This window comes from Salmo salar, chromosome ssa19, assembly GCF_905237065.1.
Source record: "Salmo salar chromosome ssa19, Ssal_v3.1, whole genome shotgun sequence".
Classification (NCBI taxonomy): domain Eukaryota; kingdom Metazoa; phylum Chordata; class Actinopteri; order Salmoniformes; family Salmonidae; genus Salmo; species Salmo salar.
Genome location: NC_059460.1, coordinates 56,876,432 through 56,893,751, shown reverse-complemented (window position 1 = coordinate 56,893,751; position 17,320 = coordinate 56,876,432). Strand labels below are relative to the sequence as shown.

At 44.0% G+C, this 17,320-nt stretch overlaps 3 protein-coding genes across 7 annotated transcripts; 2 read left to right on the top strand and 1 right to left on the bottom strand.

The window, feature by feature from the left end:
* Positions 1-861: 861 nt before the first annotated feature.
* Positions 862-11,008, bottom strand: znf646 (zinc finger protein 646). 5 transcript variants are annotated; one of them, XM_014158951.2, is made up of 4 exons: positions 10,713-11,008; positions 6,314-9,093; positions 4,814-5,941; positions 862-4,571 (listed from the first exon to the last, which is right to left on the bottom strand). In XM_014158951.2, exons 2-4 carry the CDS (start codon positions 8,887-8,889, stop codon positions 3,671-3,673), a joined length of 4,605 nt encoding a protein of 1,534 aa, XP_014014426.1. In that variant the 5' UTR covers positions 8,890-9,093; positions 10,713-11,008; the 3' UTR covers positions 862-3,670. The 5 variants fall into 5 exon arrangements, with proteins under 5 accessions (XP_014014426.1, XP_014014425.1, XP_014014424.1 ...); XM_014158950.2 differs by lacking the exon at positions 10,713-11,008 and adding an exon at positions 10,303-10,419; XM_014158949.2 differs by lacking the exon at positions 10,713-11,008 and adding an exon at positions 10,212-10,415.
* znf668 (zinc finger protein 668) lies at positions 10,909-14,702 on the top strand. Its single transcript, XM_014158954.2, has 2 exons — positions 10,909-11,010; positions 11,628-14,702. Exon 2 carries the CDS (start codon positions 11,652-11,654, stop codon positions 13,623-13,625), a length of 1,974 nt encoding a protein of 657 aa, XP_014014429.1. The 5' UTR covers positions 10,909-11,010; positions 11,628-11,651; the 3' UTR covers positions 13,626-14,702.
* A 412-nt stretch (positions 14,703-15,114) lies between these two features.
* On the top strand, positions 15,115-16,569 carry gjz1 (gap junction protein zeta 1). Its single transcript, NM_001146638.2, is given in 2 exon segments — positions 15,115-15,138; positions 15,368-16,569. A coding segment is annotated over 1 exon segment (708 nt). The 5' UTR covers positions 15,115-15,138; positions 15,368-15,409; the 3' UTR covers positions 16,118-16,569.
* The last annotated feature ends 751 nt before the right edge of the window (positions 16,570-17,320 follow it).

The window sequence follows — 17,320 nt, the reverse complement described above, 5'->3', positions numbered from 1 at the left end:
GGCTCTATTCAATCTGTATCGGTGAAGTGGTACAGATTGTGCAATAGCAGTGTAAAAGTAATTTCAGATTGAGCCGTCATAAGCAGCATTTACCACGAATGCAGTCTCCGCTAACGCGGAAACATAGCCTTTAAATTTCAATGACGCCGTAACGCTAAACTTCCATATTTGGATTGAATATTGCCCTAGTGAATGTACTTTTGTCGTCTGTTTGGGTTATGTACATGGGTTAGTGTAGTAATAAGCATTGTTACAAATGAACTGACTTTTGTGTGTTATATAGAATAAAATTATGAATCCCGTAGATTTATTGATGTATAAACTTTATGGCCTAGATTCAATTCGTAGCACAGAGCCATGCTATAGCACGATTGAAATTTGAAGGCAATAATCCCGCGGTCGTTTGTGCTACAACACAAACCTTCCGCTCTACGGATTGAATCTAGCAAAGTTGTTCAACAACTGTCCAAATGCACACATTTTGCACTCACTACAACCATGTACTGTGTTGCATGGATACAGGCTTTGGTTTGGAACCAGGTACTATTGTGTGTAGGAAGCAGTACGTTTTGGAACCAGGTACTATTGTGTGTAGGAGACAGGTGTTGGTTTGGAACCAGGTACTATTGTGTGTAGGAGACAGGTGTTGGTTTGGAACCAGGTACTATTGTGTGTAGGAGACAGGTGTTGGTTTGGAACCAGGTACTATTGTGTGTAGGAGACAGGTGTTGGTTTGGAACCAGGTACTATTGTGTGTAGGAGACAGGTGTTGGTTTGGAACCAGGTTCTTCATGTTTAAAAAAATTAATAATTTAAACCAAGTTTGAAAAGGACATGAACTCAAATTACCAACACAATGTATTTTAAGTCATTTAATTTTAATAACTGATTTGTTAAGTTTCTAATTAGCTAAGTTCATAGTACTAACAAGTAAAAATCTACATTTCAAAGTGACAAAATATATACAAGGTTATATAAATAAAATATTTCAGACTTGAGTTTTCAAACACTAAATTCAAATCAAATGTGGCATATGCTTTTTATTATACTATAGCCAATTTAACAGTAACTTCATGTAAAGGAAATTCTTGCTATGAATGTAGAGAACCCAGCTAATGTTTTATTTAAAATATTGACATAACTGTGGGAGATGCACATGACACATGTACAGAACCGGGGTAGTCATGTCAAAACAATGAGGCGTATATTAACAAGTGCCAGAAGAGATCATAGTAAATCTGACACCTTCCCACTTGCAAGGTTTAAACGGAGATCAACTGGTAACATTCTCTACACGCGGACCATTTAAAACGTTCATGGCTTAAAATACATGTTGCAATTTCATGTAATTGGGGTACGAGAGCCGAATTACAGAAATGAACCATAATGCATTTATTGCCAATCCAAAAACAAATAAAAAAAGACTGTCTCCGTTTAGATGTTGGTAAGTCTGCCATCACCATGCAAGCTATTCTAAGTGTACAGTAGTTCTGACTTCTGCAGTAACCTTTTGTGTGAGTTGTAGAATCTCTGTCAGGATGGCCATGTGGTTTGTCTTCTGAATCAAGTAATACAATTTAACCCAGTGGACAAGCATGTCGGATACAATAATGAGAAAAAATGTTATCCACAAAATGGGAACTTACTAAAATAACATGTATTGGCAAAATGAGCACTAAACGTTTCTAAAATGGCAACCTATTGCTTACAATATTGGTAGAATGGGGAGAACAACTTGCATGCATCTCGACTGCTCACATGCAATTAGAATTTGAGGTGTTTGAAGCTGACGCCTTATTAACAATGTGCTCATGATACAGGCCTAGAGAACTATAAAAGTTGTAATTATTACAGTGTATTGTAGCTATATGCTATAATTTCTCTTAAATAAACTGTGAAAGCTTTAAATATCAGTTTCAGGAATTGGCAAGGCTCTTTGATGAGGTATTTTATACATCTTACCGGTCCCAGAAATATTTACAATTCATAATATATGAAATACAAAGGCATAAAGAAAGCAAAGAAAAACACCTTGTGGTGTACTGATACAACACCCTCAAACAAAGGCCCTCTGCTGTTTTAAACCTAAAAAGGGCCTCTGCTTCCTACTTGTGTTTTCCAAAACATTTGACATTACAGTGTGACTGAAAAATAACTGTTTTGTGTATGATAGGCACCTTATTGTTTTCTACACTTTCTGGTAGGAATAGTAAACCAAAGATAAACGTGTAATTATGTAAAGGTTAAGTTATGACCAGACACCAAACCATTTCACAAATAGTGGTGATCAACACCTGCTTCTTGATAAACGTAGCGGTCAACATGGTTAAGGTCAGCAACCAACGATATTGACTTTTCTAACACTGAAGCTCGTGTTAGGTTGAGTATTTAGAACAAGATTTCGTAGATTCATCTCCACCTTTTCAAAGTTCTAAAAGAATCCATAATACATTTCAACATAAATAAAATAACCATTAAAATGAGAGAAATAGGAGACTAGGATTTCACGGCACGATAATTCTACACTTTTGACTTATTTTAAGGACTAGCACTCAAACGTGTTTTTAGAAGTTTGAGAAGTCAAAAGCATGCGTATGGTATTGCAACATTCATGCAATTTTTAAAAGGGGGGGGGGGATTATGGACAAAAGGCTACAATTCTTATTTCAACAAGACATGGGTGAGAAATGACATGTAAAAAAGAAACAACCCAGACACCGATGATTATCTACAATGCTTTGCACATCAGATATTTTCCTTTTAAAGATGAAAAACCTGAGTGCTAGCAAGACCATTATCCTGGGCTTACGCATTCCTACCTGTATTGGAGTTGCACCAATTGAGAATAATGGAATTATAGATTGAGGAATTTCCATAGACGCTACATAGGATATTTCTTTAAAAAAAAGGAGGTTCTCTTCACATGTTAACATTCATTGAAAACTGCGATCTATCAAAGTATACACAGAAAAATAAATCAAAAGAACAGGAATAAATTATTAAATACGTCCATTTAGCATACAATGCCTCAAACATGAACCCAAATACTATTAGCATTATTAAAACCATTTACTTGATTTCATGATTTCAGTAAATACCTTTGATATCATCCTCTGGGTAGGACTAGAGGTCATCTCCCTTACAGCGACAGGGTTGTCCTTATTGAAACCACATCACAAAAGGTCAATTGACCACTTCTCTCTAACCTATGGCAACACTGAACAGGATTCAAGGGCATATATACAGCCCACACTTTTGATGAGCACAGCAGAGAAATTAACCTACGGAGGCACAAAACACAGTAATAGATAGCAAGAGGAAATAAATCATGACCTATAGTCTTCACTCCTATAGCACTAAACGATTCAATGGCTTTGTGCAAACATTCAATCCAATCTGGGACTTTGTGTCACAATCCCTACTAGAGGTAAGATCGGAATTCCTTCCACGAGTCCAAAAGTGTACGACCAAAACAAAACAAAATGTTTGTGAGGCAGCTTTGAAGAGCTCAGCATCAAGACTAAACGCTGTCTCTACTGGGGATTTGAGGAACACCCGTCACTTTACAATTACTGATAGGGGCCCATGGGAGACTAATATAAGAAGTATTCGACTCTACAATGGTCTGAGGGGTTGAACAAAACCCTCACCTTTTGAATCCCGACTCGACTCAGAGAAAAGAGCCCATGTCCAAGTCCATGAAACTGTTAGCATCCATGTTGAAGGAGGACTCATAAACCTGGGCACCGCTCTGGTGCATCTTTTGGTGGTGGCGCAGATTTGACTTGCTGGAGAAGCTCTTGTCGCACAGCAGGCAGGAGAAAGGCTTCTCTTTGGTGTGCATCCTCCGGTGGCAGATGAGCTGGGTGGACACGCGGAAGGCCTTGCCGCACTCCAGGCACTGGTAGCGCTTGGGCTCCGTGTGGATGCGCCTGTGGTTCTTCAGGGCCATCAGGTTAGTGAACTCCTTCTGGCACACGGAGCAGAAGAAGGAGCCCGTTTTGTGGCTGTTCTTGTGGTTGAGGAGGGAGCCGGCGTGACGGTAGGTGCGGCCGCAGTGCTCGCACACGTGGCTCTTCAACCCTGTGCAGTGAGCCTCGTTGCTCTCCTGCTGGTCCTGAGAGTCGGGCATGCCGCCGTGCATGTGGGCAAACGCCGGTACCAGCTTGGGCATGCCCTGGATCCCCACGGGTTGGTCCAGTCCCGAGCCCCAGCCTAGGTTGTCCTTTAATTGCATGCTGTGTTGTTGGTAATGCCCCTGGGCCCGGTGGTGCAGGTCCTGATGTTGCTGGTAGCTGGCCGGGTTGGGGAAGCTCTGATGGCAGGGGCTGCAGACCAGGGTGCGTTCCTTGGAGTGCACCTCCATGTGGCTCTGCAGGTGGGAGACGAGACAGAAGGTCTTGCCACAGTCTGGGCAGCAGTGGCGCTTCATCTGGGAGTGGACCTGGAGGGCGATGGGATCTGGGAAAGTCTGGAGGCACAAGGTACAGTGGTGGAGGTTTTCGGAGTGTGTCTTTTTATGGTTGAGCAGGGAGCCAGAGTGGCGGTACGAGCGTCCACACAGGTCACACCTGCAGTAGAGACATTAAAATCCCTGTTCATGAAAATAATTTACGTTGGGCATTAATTGGCAAAGAAAACCATGCTTTTACTAATAGAATATAAACTGAGGAAATAATGACAGATTTACCCTAAAACTAAACATTAAAAAAATAGCCATTAAAACCATGAAAACAGAAGGGAGAATCATTCTAATAACATCCAGGAAGAATTAGGACTTACATAAGGAGTTGATTATGAGACAGTAACTCACATGAAGCACTTGTCTCCACCACCATCTCTGTGATAGCTGTCACCAGCTTTAGCCGAGTCATCCTGACCCCTGCTCTGGCAGCGGTGCCTCTTAAGCCCAGACTTGCCCTGGAAGCTCTTGCCACATTCTGGGCAGCTGAAGTGGCTGGCCACCCTGGTGTGGACCTTCTGGTGGTTATGGAGAATACTGGCCAGCCGAAACGCCTTCCCGCAGGTCAGGCAGACATGCTTCTTCTTCTGTGTGTGAATTCGTGTGTGGTTGCGTAACGCCATGGGGTTAGAGAAGGGCTTGGAGCAGAACGTGCAGCTGAAGTGGCCGGACTTATGGGTGTTTTTATGATTCAGGAGACTGCCTGCGTGGCGGTAGCTGCGATTGCAGATGTTGCAGGTGAACGGTCGCTCCTCTTTTTTCAAGGACGTGCTCGTTTGTCCATCACTGCCCTCTGATGAGTTTGCCAGTGACCCGCAGGTATGGGCTGTGAGCTGGTCTGCAGATACAAATGTCAGTCTGCACTGCTTACATTTAATGTTTCTAGCGCGTCTGCGACCACTTCCCCTGACCCCTCCAGGCATATCCTTTCGGAGGTGTGCGCAAATATGGTTAGACAACTGCTTCTTTCCCCTAAAGGCCTTACCACAGTGTTGGCAACTGTGCTTTTTAACTGAGAAGTGGATGCGCAGGTGGTTCTTCATAGCCAGTTGGTTGGAGTAGGTGTTGTTACAAACAGAGCAGTAGTATTCACCCGTCTTGTGAGAGTTCTTGTGGTTGACCAGACTTCCTGCGTGCCGATACGTTCGCCCACATTGGTCACAGGAGTAGGGGCGAGGGTCGCCTGCCCCCTCTGATTTGACCTCAGTCTGAGACGCTGTCAGAGCCCCTTCCCCCACACTGGGTTTCTTTAGGTTGAGGGTTGGCCTACGCCTTCTGCGGGTGGTGGTGGCGGCTTGATTGGCAGGTGCATTTAACGAGTGCATTCCTCCCTCTGACCCGGTCCCATTCATTTGCATGAGGGCCTGAATCTGATTGTTGAGCTCCTGTATTTTGGCCTTGTTCTCCTTGTGAATTCTTAGGTGGTTCAATAGCTGCTTCTGTATCTTGAATGCCTTCCCACATTCATTGCATGTATGCCTAGACGAGGGGACAAAGAGAGAGGATAATCCTGTTTACAAAGCACAGAACATTTGAGCATGAATGAAGTTATGACAAGACACAAAATACATCTATGGCAATAGCAATTTTATAGGCAATATATCCTTGGATTCTTTTACAAGTACATAAGTACTTGTAAAAAATGCTTGCTGTTAGGGCAGGGTCCAATCAACAGCAAATTCAACTATAACAATGTAATAACTAAACCTTGGTATGTAGCAGTACAAATTAATTGGGTCTACCGCATGTCTACAATGTAGCTTCTCTGGTTACATACATGATGTCAAATAACATGGACATATCAGTAGAAGACAACTTTTTTCTGCGTTAGCAATTACGTTGAGCAATTACCTCTTAACGTCAAAGTGGGTCCTTTGATGGTTCTTAAGGGCCAGTAGATTGTAGAAGCGCTTCTGGCAAACCATGCAGCGGAATACTCCCATTTTGTGGGACTTTTTATGGTTGAGAAGGGAGCCAGCATGTCTGTATGCTCTTCCACACTGATCACACTTGTACTGGCGATCACCATTGTCCAAATCTGCTTTCATTGGTCCTAATTCTTTACCGTTGGCAGAGTTGCCCATTTCAGTTCTCTCATCACCAGATTCACTTTGCCCATTTGCTGTACATTGATGAGTCTCAAGATGATGGTAACTGGTGCAAAATGTACCACAATTTCCACAGATGATGCTGTCAACTTCCTCTTTGTGTCTAGCTCCATTACTATTGTCCATATGTACGTGTTTAGCGTCATCTGCTTGTGCTTTATGGTGCGAGAGCTGATGAGCAAGCATGTCCTGCTTCTTGGCAAAACTCTCTCCGCAAGTACTGCAGATCATCAGACCCCCATCCACTTGCTGTCTCTCTCCGGGGTCCTCTTCTTTTTCAGCCTCGAGGGAGGACATGGAGGAAGGGCCAGAGCTTGTAGGAGTATCGTGGGATTGAGTGTGGCCACGAAGATGACTCCTCAGAGCCCTCATGCTTGTGTAGCGGTTCCCACACACTGAGCATTGATAGAGCTCTCCGTCATCATCCTCCTCCTCGCCATCACCACCATTTAACTGCTCCCCATTCATGACTTCATGGAAGTTGTGTTCACCAAAGTACCTTTGCCCAGGGCTGCCATTCAGTCCCTGGAATTTTATATGATCCCCTGGATTTCCCATGGAGCATTGGCCATTAGTGTCCTGGAAGGTTAGGTTACTGTCATTTGACATGGCCTCCTGCTGCTGTTGTAGCTGGGGGCATATGTGCGACTTGATCCCTGCGATGTCCGCAAATGTTTCGCCACAGTCGGCGCACATGTGCCTCTCCATCAGGTGTTCGTCGTGAGGTAGGTGCACAGTTCTTTCCTGAGGAAAGGTGGAGTCAAACTTCTCGTGGGATGATCCTCCATTGTCGTGTTCACCCTTGTTCTCCTGAGCGAGCGCCATCATACTGCTAGCATCACCATCCTGAGAGGAAAAGCAGGCCTGCTGGTTCTCCAGTGTCAGGGGCTCGGGAGACAGCCAGTCTCCTTCAGAGCTGAGGTTGAAGGAGGACGGATGGGCCCTGTGGATGCGGATGTGGCTGCGGAGGGCAGCCATGTGTGGGTAAGTCTTGCGGCAGATGGAACACTGGTAAATGCCAGTCTGATGAGACCGCTTGTGGTTGATGAGGCTCCCTGCGTGCCGGTAGCTTTTGCCACAGACCTGGCACTTGAAGCGGCGCTCAACATTTTCTGTAACTGAGGACTGTTCTGCCTTCCCTAGAGCGTCAGCAGAAATCTCTGAATCCAAGATTGTGGGCTCTTGCTGAGTGTTCAAGGTGGATTCGTTACTGGAGTGGTCAGAGTATATTTGAACATCGTTGATCTGCTCCCCCTGATTATCCATCGATGGAGTATTGTTTAGAGGGGGTGAATGAAAGTTTGAGTCAGGAGAATGAGTGACACTATGGTCATAAGTGCCATGATAACCCTCAGATGAACCTTGAATGTGCCCAAATGACATAGAGGAAGAATTATGCATTTGGATGTGTTCCTGGAACTCATCATCATTAGGAAACATCACTTGACACAGGTGGCAGAAATGTACAGCAGCCTCCCTGTTTGAGGGGGAAAACTGCTCTTGTGCTGTGCCTGCGTAAGTGACTTCCGTGGAACGGGTGTCTGGCCCACTTCTGGACTTGTTATGGGTTCTCTGGTGACTATGGAGGGCAGCAAGATTATTGAACTGTTTGAAACAGATAGGGCACTCAAACATCCCTACTTGGTGAGACTTTTTATGATTGATCAGGCTTCCATGGTGTCTATATGACTTTTCACACTGATCACATTTGAAAGGTCGATCCCCTGCTTCGTCAGAGCCTAGGTTTTCACTGTAATTTGCTGAGATGGGGATAATCTCTGCCTCCTCCTGACTAAGGCCATCATCAGATATAATTTCCATCCTTGTGTCTTGCTGGTCAGCCACCAAGACCAACTGCTCATGAAGGTCTTCATTATCATCAATTTCATCTCTATTCTCAATTGGAGAATATTCTGCAGCTGCCCTCCTACCGGCTCTCCTCTTTGACTGCCTGGATAGATGGACCTTTTGATGGGTGGCCAGCTGAGTAGCTAACCTAAAGGCCTTCCCACAATCCATGCAGGAGTACTTCTTCTGCGATGTGTGGATTCGCAGATGGCTCTTCAGGGCCAGAGGGTTTGAGAGCTTCCTAGCACATACTGGACATTGAAAAGAACCCAACTCGTGTGTTTTCTTATGGTTAGCGAGGCTACCTGCATGCCTGTAACCCCGCCCACATTCATCGCACTTGAACTTGCGATCTTCCTCTTGCTGGGAGTGACTATCCATGTGTTCCAGAAGGCTTGGCATGTTGGAACACACTATGCCACAGTGTTTGCAAGGGAAGCCTTTGGTCCTGCCAGGCTCTTGCATAGCCATTACAGGATAGTACTGCACATATTTGAGCAAGATAATTGAGGGGAAAATACATCAGATTCCCAGCTCCTCTGTATAACAAGAGCGTATCTATTGTATTGTCCAAATAGGAAGGCAACACAAGAATGCGATTGGATAATTTAGTACCACTCCATTGAATATGAATTTAATTTCTGGGGTAGAAAGGCTGCAGGTACATCATGAGGGCTGTGGGAAAAATGTAAAACAGATCTGGTCATTTGGCATAATTTGCAGTCAATGTATTATTTATTTAACTATGGGATAATCATGGCCTACTAATGCAATTGGCACAAACTTTTATTCAAAATGTACTTTACTGATGCAACACCTGTATTATTTTTCATGAACATGTTATAGGGGTCAGCGGGTAGCTTAGCGGTTAAGAGCGGTACGAAACCTTGTGCCGATTAGGTGAAACATCTGTCGATGTGCCCTTTGAGCAAGGAACTTAACTCTAATTGCTCCTGTAAGTCGCTCTGGACAAGAGCATCTGCTAAATGACTAAAATGTTAAAGGCTTGGTGTGAGACTTACTATTGAAACAAGGGTTGTCTCATCTGGAAGTATACAATTCAAGCAGGCAATGATACATTAGAGATGAAGTAGACCATATTGCTGTAAACTGGACAGTTGTGGTTTGAAACAAACACTTCAAATTATTACGAATTTTGAAGAACCATAGGGTAGTTTATCACAGATTGAAATATGGCTAATAAACAAGGCCTAATATATTTAACTCCGCTCAAATATCGTGTTAATAAACTCTCCATTCATCATATGCAGCTTCATACAGTGTACAGTAGCAATACTTTTCCTGTTTGGCCTAGCGACATAAAATGTCGTTAACGTTACCGTGAACCGAATTACCAATTGTCTTACTTATTGACATGCAATTTAAATGTATATATCAGAATTGACTAAATTTAGGAATTTAACTAGTTTGTTACTTGTTGGCTAGCTCGGTCTCAAACTATCCCAAAAAGATTTTGTCCGATTCAAGTTGAAAGTGGCTAGCTAGCTAGCACATACAGCAATACCCTGACTAGCGCGACAGCCAGCCGCATAGCTATGTCAATAATGTGGGAAAACACCACCTTGGTCAAAACAACTTAAAATGTCAAATGGTTGAATTCCAGTAGCTACATTTCATGTGTTAGGTCAACACACGCACTGCTATGGAAAAGTTGTTGTTTTGCGAGCAATCCAATGCTGGATACAATAGCTGCTAGGTAACGTTAGCAAGTAGCATCATCATGCTTAGCTAGCTAAACAAACATTGCAGCAAAAAGCGATTCTCTGTTTTACCATCCATTTGATTCGTGCGTCCTGTCAAATATATTCTGTAGTTTCTGATGTAACCTATGGCATTTTAATCCAGGTCAATGTTTTTCCTCACCACAAAGCTAAAATGTTATTGATAATGGACAAGTCTTCTTCAATTGTCTTTTTTTCCTCCTTCATTCCGTTCCATTACACATTCTTCCTACTCTTGTTGCTAGGAAACAGGATATGTGTACCACTAAAATAAGTCCCCCTTCGTCGTTCTGTCATACGCACATAACTGTGCGTTGTCTACAAAACTATTTGTGGATTTGTCATGTAAAATTATATGATGGACTGGTACGTAAACTGAAATTTAAAACCCTTCTTAGGTGACTAAAACGTTTTCCATCCCAATTAGGCACTAGCTCATTCAAAAATTAACCCATCTGCGCGACATCAACCATCCATGCAAACGATGGAAACATTTGGCAAAACAGGAGCGTGCTATTTAATTACTTCCCCTCTCAATAGAACACCTCTTACCTGCAGTTCTTCAAAATAAAGCCATTCATGCGGTTCTCCGACATCTTGCTAAGTGTAAAATACACTACCGTTGGTCAAATATGAGAAAATCCATAAAGCCAACGTTTAATATTTACAAGAAATTGTGACCCACGCAAGTGCTGCACTGTTGCACGCTCGAGAATAGCACTCTCGTCATGGTCCTAAAGCCGTCCTCCTCCACCAGCACCAATCATAGGGCTTCACTGTAAACGCAGTTATTGGGGCTTCATATCTGGACACTTTAACTGATCCTTAATGCCCGAACGAAGATAAAAAGGTAAGCAATCGTTTTAATATTATAATACACATTTATTCCAAATACAGATGCGGAGCCATCTTATGCGAGGATGACCCCAGAGGGCGAATGAGCTTGTTCAGCCGGTCCTAAAGCCAGCCATTTTGAGTTTAGCACAAGTACGCTAAAATCGCTTCAATTGCCAATTTTTGTTGAATTATTGTCTCATGATATATGCACCCCAGTAATAATTTAACATGGAAAACGCACGTTATTTTTTCAAAGAAATTAGATTTATTTGAGATTCGTGTTTTTCATGCCAACTTCCTTTATAACAAGCGTTTAGTTGAATTGTCCCTGAGGTCCTAATGCCAGCCATTTTGAGATTTACCCCTCCACATTATTAATGAAACGTTGCTTCACTAGTTTCCCTCTGCTACCTAAGTGTCTTTGTCATGTCCTCTCAGCCAGTACAAATTATATTTGAAAACATGATATAAATGATCTTGGATCGAGTTTTCAATCTGCTCACTATTTTATATGATTGTAAAATCATTACTGCCTACTGAACATTTCCCAAGCTTGATTAAGAAATGCATGACTGAATGTGTCATCTTCAGATTTACTTATGTCTTTTTCTTATATTCTAATTTCCTTAGCATCACAAGCATATAACTTAAAGGATGGCCTCTCCACAGCCTGGCAGCCCACCACCTACAGAGCAAGACACCCTCCTTGCTGAACCGAGTGAGGAGAGCAAAGAGCTGGAGGTAGAGGAGCCCCCTGTAAAAAAGAGAGGCAAAGGCAGACCTCCAAAGAAATCCAAGCATTCTTTCAAGTGCTCTGCCTGCCAGGAGGCTTTCAGTAGCCCCTTGGCTCTCCGGAGCCATAAGCTGTCTGCCCACAGTAAGGAGCAGCAGGAGCAAAAGCAGCACACATGCTCTCAGTGCAGCAAAACGTTCCACAGCAGAGCCCAGCTCTCCAAGCATCAGGTCTCTCACTCTGCTCAGCGCCCCTTTCAGTGCGATCAGTGTCACAAGGCTTACAAGACCCCAACGGAGCTACGCAACCACAGCCGCTCCCATACAGGGGAGAAGCCTTTTGTCTGCACCGAATGCGGCAAGACCTTCATGCAGGCCATATGCCTGCGTATTCACATGACGCAGCACAGCGGCGAGCGGCCATATTCCTGCCCCCATTGCTCCAAGAGCTACCCCACTCTGTCCAAGCTGAAGGTGCACCTGCGCTCTCACACGGGGGAGAAGCCCTATTTTTGTGCCGAGTGCGGGAAGAGCTTTGCCGACCCCTCTGTTTACCGGAAGCACAGGCGCAACCACCAGGGCCACCGGCCCTACTCCTGTGATAAGTGTGGGAAGACGTACACTGAGCTGAAAGACCTGAAGAACCATGAACGGTCTCACACAGGAGAGAAGCCCTACCTGTGTTCAGACTGCGGCAAGGCTTTCTCCCGTTCCTCCTCCCTGGCTTGTCACCTCCGCATTCACTCCCAGAGCAAACCCTACCAGTGTGAGCAGTGTGGCAAAGGCTTCACTCAGCTCTCCTCCTATCAGTCTCACCTGCGCACTCACTCGGGTGAGAAGCCATTCCTCTGCCCGCAGTGTGGGAAGATGTTTTCAGACCCTTCCAGTTTCCGCCGGCACCAGAGGGCCCATTCAGGGTTCAAGCCCTACCCCTGTGACAAGTGTGCCAAGAGATTCCGGCAGCCTGCTGACCTGGCCGTGCATCAGCGGGTGCACTCCGGGCAGCGGCCCTACAAGTGTCAGAGCTGCGACAAGGCGTTTGTGGCATCCTGGGACCTGCGGCGTCACATGCTGGTGCACACAGGGCTGCGGCCCTTCTCCTGCACGGAGTGCGGCAAGTCCTTTGCCGAGCGCTCCAGTCTCAACAAGCACCGCAGGGTGCACTCCGGCGAGCGCCCATTCAAATGTGACCTGTGCTTCAAGTCGTTCGTGGTCTCCTCCAGCCTACGGAAGCACGAGCGCACTCACCTGGCTGAGAGGCCTGCGCTGCTACCGCAGCAGGCGGTACCTGAGACAGTTGCAGCAGTCTTCCTCGCTCACACCTCCCTCCCCCAGTTCTCCTGTTCACACTGTGACGTCACCTTTGGGACCTGGGAGGAGGTTCAGGCCCATGAGGCTCTTCACACTGTCTCCCCTCTTTCCACCACCGTGGCCCCCCTACCCATGGGCCCACACGTATGCGCCACCTGCCGGGAGGAGTTTGTACTGCTGTCTGACCTGCAAGCCCACGAGAAGATGCACCCCAAACCGCGACCCCACGTCTGCGACAGCTGCGGCAAAGGTTTCCTCAACAAAGCCGGGTTGCGGAAACACCAGCGGATCCACTCGACCAACCGCAACCACGTCTGCCCCCACTGTAGCAAAGCCTTTCTGTTTGCCGCCTACCTCCGCAAGCACTTACGCACCCACCGCGACCCACTGCCCACCTTCCCCCTCTCTGACACACACATTGCACACACAGAGCCTCTTCCCTCGCCACCTCCACCCATTGAAGTTTCCTCGTCTACTCTTGAACCTGGTGCAATTTGTCTGACTATACCGGTGACGATTCCAGTGACTGTTCCTGTGACCTTTCAGACCACGCCCATGTATATCGATAAGGAAGACCGACTCTGAAAAGACCATAACTGTTTGTGTTGAATGAATTATGACTCAACAGCCAGATGCCTTGAATATTTTTAACAATAGTATGGTTAAAAAATGGCTTAATTCCCATCCTTAAACAAAGGTTATTGATAGCTTATTGATAACAATTTGAAATAATGAGACTTTTCACTTTAAATTGCCCTCAACTGTCTTGTGTGTAGGATGACATGTATTTGTGATTTAAAATGTGCTATTTATGCTATATAATGTACATTATGTTTTATACTATACAAAACCTGACATCTGTCATCAACTTATTTCAAATTTCATTATCATGATTTGTTCATAAGAATGTATTGTTTTGTGTCATAGGCTATACACTGAGTATACCAAATATTAGGAACACCTTCCTAATATTGAGTTGCACCACCCCGTTTGCCCTCAGAACAGTCTCAATTTGTCAGCCATGGACTCTACAAGGTGTCGAAAGCGTTTCACAGGGTATGCTGGTCCATGATGACTCCAATGCTTTCCACAGTTGTGTCAAGTTGGCTGGATGAACTTTGGGTGGTGGACCATTCTTGATAGAAACGAGAAACTGTGGAGAGTGAAAAACCCAGCAGTTTTTTCAGTTGACAAACCGGTACACCTCACACCTACTACTCTGTTCAAAGGCAACTTAAATATTTTGTCTTGCCCATTCACCCTCTGAATGGCACACATACACAATCCATGTCTCAAGGCTTAAAAATCATTCTTTAACATGTCTCCTCCCCTTCATCTTCACTGATTTAAAGTGGATTTAGCAAGTGACATCAATAAGGGATCATAGGTTTCACCTAGATCCACTTGGTCAGTCTGTCATGGAAAGTGCAGGTGTTCTTAATGTTTTGTGAACTCAGTGTATATTGATTAGTGTGTAGGCTAAGCTACTAATCTTAATTCCACGGTTAGGTCATTTATGTCTAAACAGGCTATAACATTGTTCGACTCATGATATTAAGTCATGTTTTTTTTTTCTCCATGGACTGTTGGGTATTTTGATTTCTATTCAGTTCTCATAATTATTGCGATGGAATATGTAAGTAAACAATTTACTTAATAGCATTCATGGACTGAAGTTGCTTTCTTGTGAAATGGCTGTTTTTAAGAAAAACCTGAATGCCTAAATTGACCTGTCGGAGAAGAATCATCATGCCTTATGCCTAATAATATGCAATTACATATGACATAGGTTCAGGGTATATGATAACATCATATTACAGTTAGACTCAAATACATATAATAGTTGCCTATTGTATCATCAAAAGCATGATGATAACAGAGAACCATATTTTCAACCAAAACACCTTACGTACAGACTTATACAAACAATAGTTTAAAAAGGGAGGGTCACTGAGGGAAAAAGAGAACTACCATTGGGTTGAGTCAGCAGAATAAAAGGTGAGACATGGTAACACTGATGTTGATGACAATGCCATTTTACAACCTAATAAAAGGTTTTCAACAGACATACTATGAAGTTCATGGAAATGACTTAACGGTAAGTTGGCATCTCCTATTATTACAGCAGTGTTATGTCAAATACACCAGGGAAAAGTGTTGAAATTAAATTATAGTTGTAAGCATATTTTAATATTTACGGTAATCTTACAACATTTCTTATAACGTTGAATATTATTGTTGACAAAACAAATGTTTATTGCTCTGCAATGCAAATATGTGAACATGTATCCACATTGCCCGATGTGGTACCTTTCTTCTCTTGCTAGATCACTGCTACAGTAGTTTCATAACAAAGACGAGCAGAAATAATGGCAGCCATCGTAACAGGGCTCATCCCAATCCTCCGCACGGCAGTGGACACCACTACCACCTATAAGTGCCGCTCGCTGTGGTTTGGCTTCCTCTGCATGCGCTTGGTGGTTCTGTTTGTGGCCGAGATGCCCTGGTTCAAGCTGGACGCGGACTTCAGCTGTAACACCACCCAGGACTTGTGCACCCGAGGCTGCTTCAATCAACACTTTGACAAGCCTGTCATGGTGGCCTGGAACTTCTTCTTCATCCTCCTCGTCATGTCTGTTCTCCTCATGGAGCTCTTTGCCTCCCACCTCCGCTCCGCTGCCCAGAAGAGGAGCTCCCGGCAGAGGAATACTACGGGGGAGTTGGAGGCCCAGGGGAAGAGTGTCAGTGTGGGTGAATCTGAACCCCCAGGGAAGATGGTGATTGACCTCCACAAAGACAGTGGCACTGTGGGCTTCTACCTGCTCAGCACCGTGCTGCGTATTATGGTGGAGGTCTGGTTTGTCTATGTGCTTCTGTCCTGGAACCTACCTAAAGTAGATGAAGGACCATTCAAGTGTAAGTCAGCTATCTGCCCAGAGATACATATTTGCTTGGTGAGGGCGGCACCAGAGAAACGTATGTCTATCTATGCTTTAGCCTCTGTTTCAGGCCTGGTCATTGTAACTTCCGTCTTGTTCTGTTTGTACTCTATTTTCCACTACCTCTGTAAATTTTGAGACTGCAGGGAACCCACACTGGACCTTTTTAACTATAAATGTCTAATGTGTAGGTGTAACATTGGATTTACGGTTTTCTTTTTTTTAATCATGGGTCATGTTTGTGCCAGCTTAAAAGGCTAATAATGCTAAATAATCTGTCCTCAGTTTTTACTGTTCAAACGATGCTTATGGGTGTAGAAACACCTATCTGATGGTGTGTCTGAGTCAGGCATTTGTAGTGCTTTCTGGTCAGGGTGAAAATACATGCTAAGCTAGAGAGGGAGTGTTACAGTGCCTTCAGAAAGTATTCACACCACTTGACTTTTTCCACGTTTTGTTGTGTTACAGCCTGAATTTGAAATGGATTAAATTTAGATTTTTTTTGTCACTGGCCTAAACACAATACCTCATAATATCGAAGTGAAATTATGTTTTTAAAATTTGACAAATGAATTAAATATTAAAAGCTGAAATGTCTTGAGTCAATTTGTACTCAACCCCCTTGTTAGGGCAAGTCTAAATATGTGCAGGCGTAAAATTTTGATTGGCAAGTCACATAAGTTGCATGGACTCACTTTGTGTGCAATAATAGTGTTTAACATAATTTTTCAATGACCACCTCATCTCTGTACCCCACACATTCAATTATCTGTAATGTCCCTCAGTCGAGCAGTGAATTTCAAACACAGATTCAACCACAAAGACCAGGGATGTTTTCCAATGCCTCGCAAAGAAGGGCACTTATTGGTAGATGGGTCAAAATAAAAAAAGCAGACAATGAATATCTCTTTGAGCATGAAGTTATTAATTACACTTTGGATGGTGTCAATACACCCAGTCACTACAAAGATCCAGGCATCCTTCCTAACTCAGTTGCCGGAGAGGAAGGAAACCGCTCAGGGATATCACCATGAGGCCAAAGGTGACTTTAAAACAGTTACAGATTGAATTGCTGTGATCGGAGAAAACTGAGGATGGATCAACAACGTTGTAGTTACTCCACAATACTACCCTAATTGACAGAGGGAAAATAAGGAAGAAGGAAGGAAGCCTGTACAGAGTACAAATATTCAAAAACATGCATCCTGTTTGCAACAAGGCACTAACGTAATACAGCAAAAGAGATTGGCAAAGCCATTCACTTTTTGTCCTAAATACAAAGTGTTAGAGTGCATTCATATTCAGACCCCTTGACTTTCTCTATATTTTGTTTCCTTACAG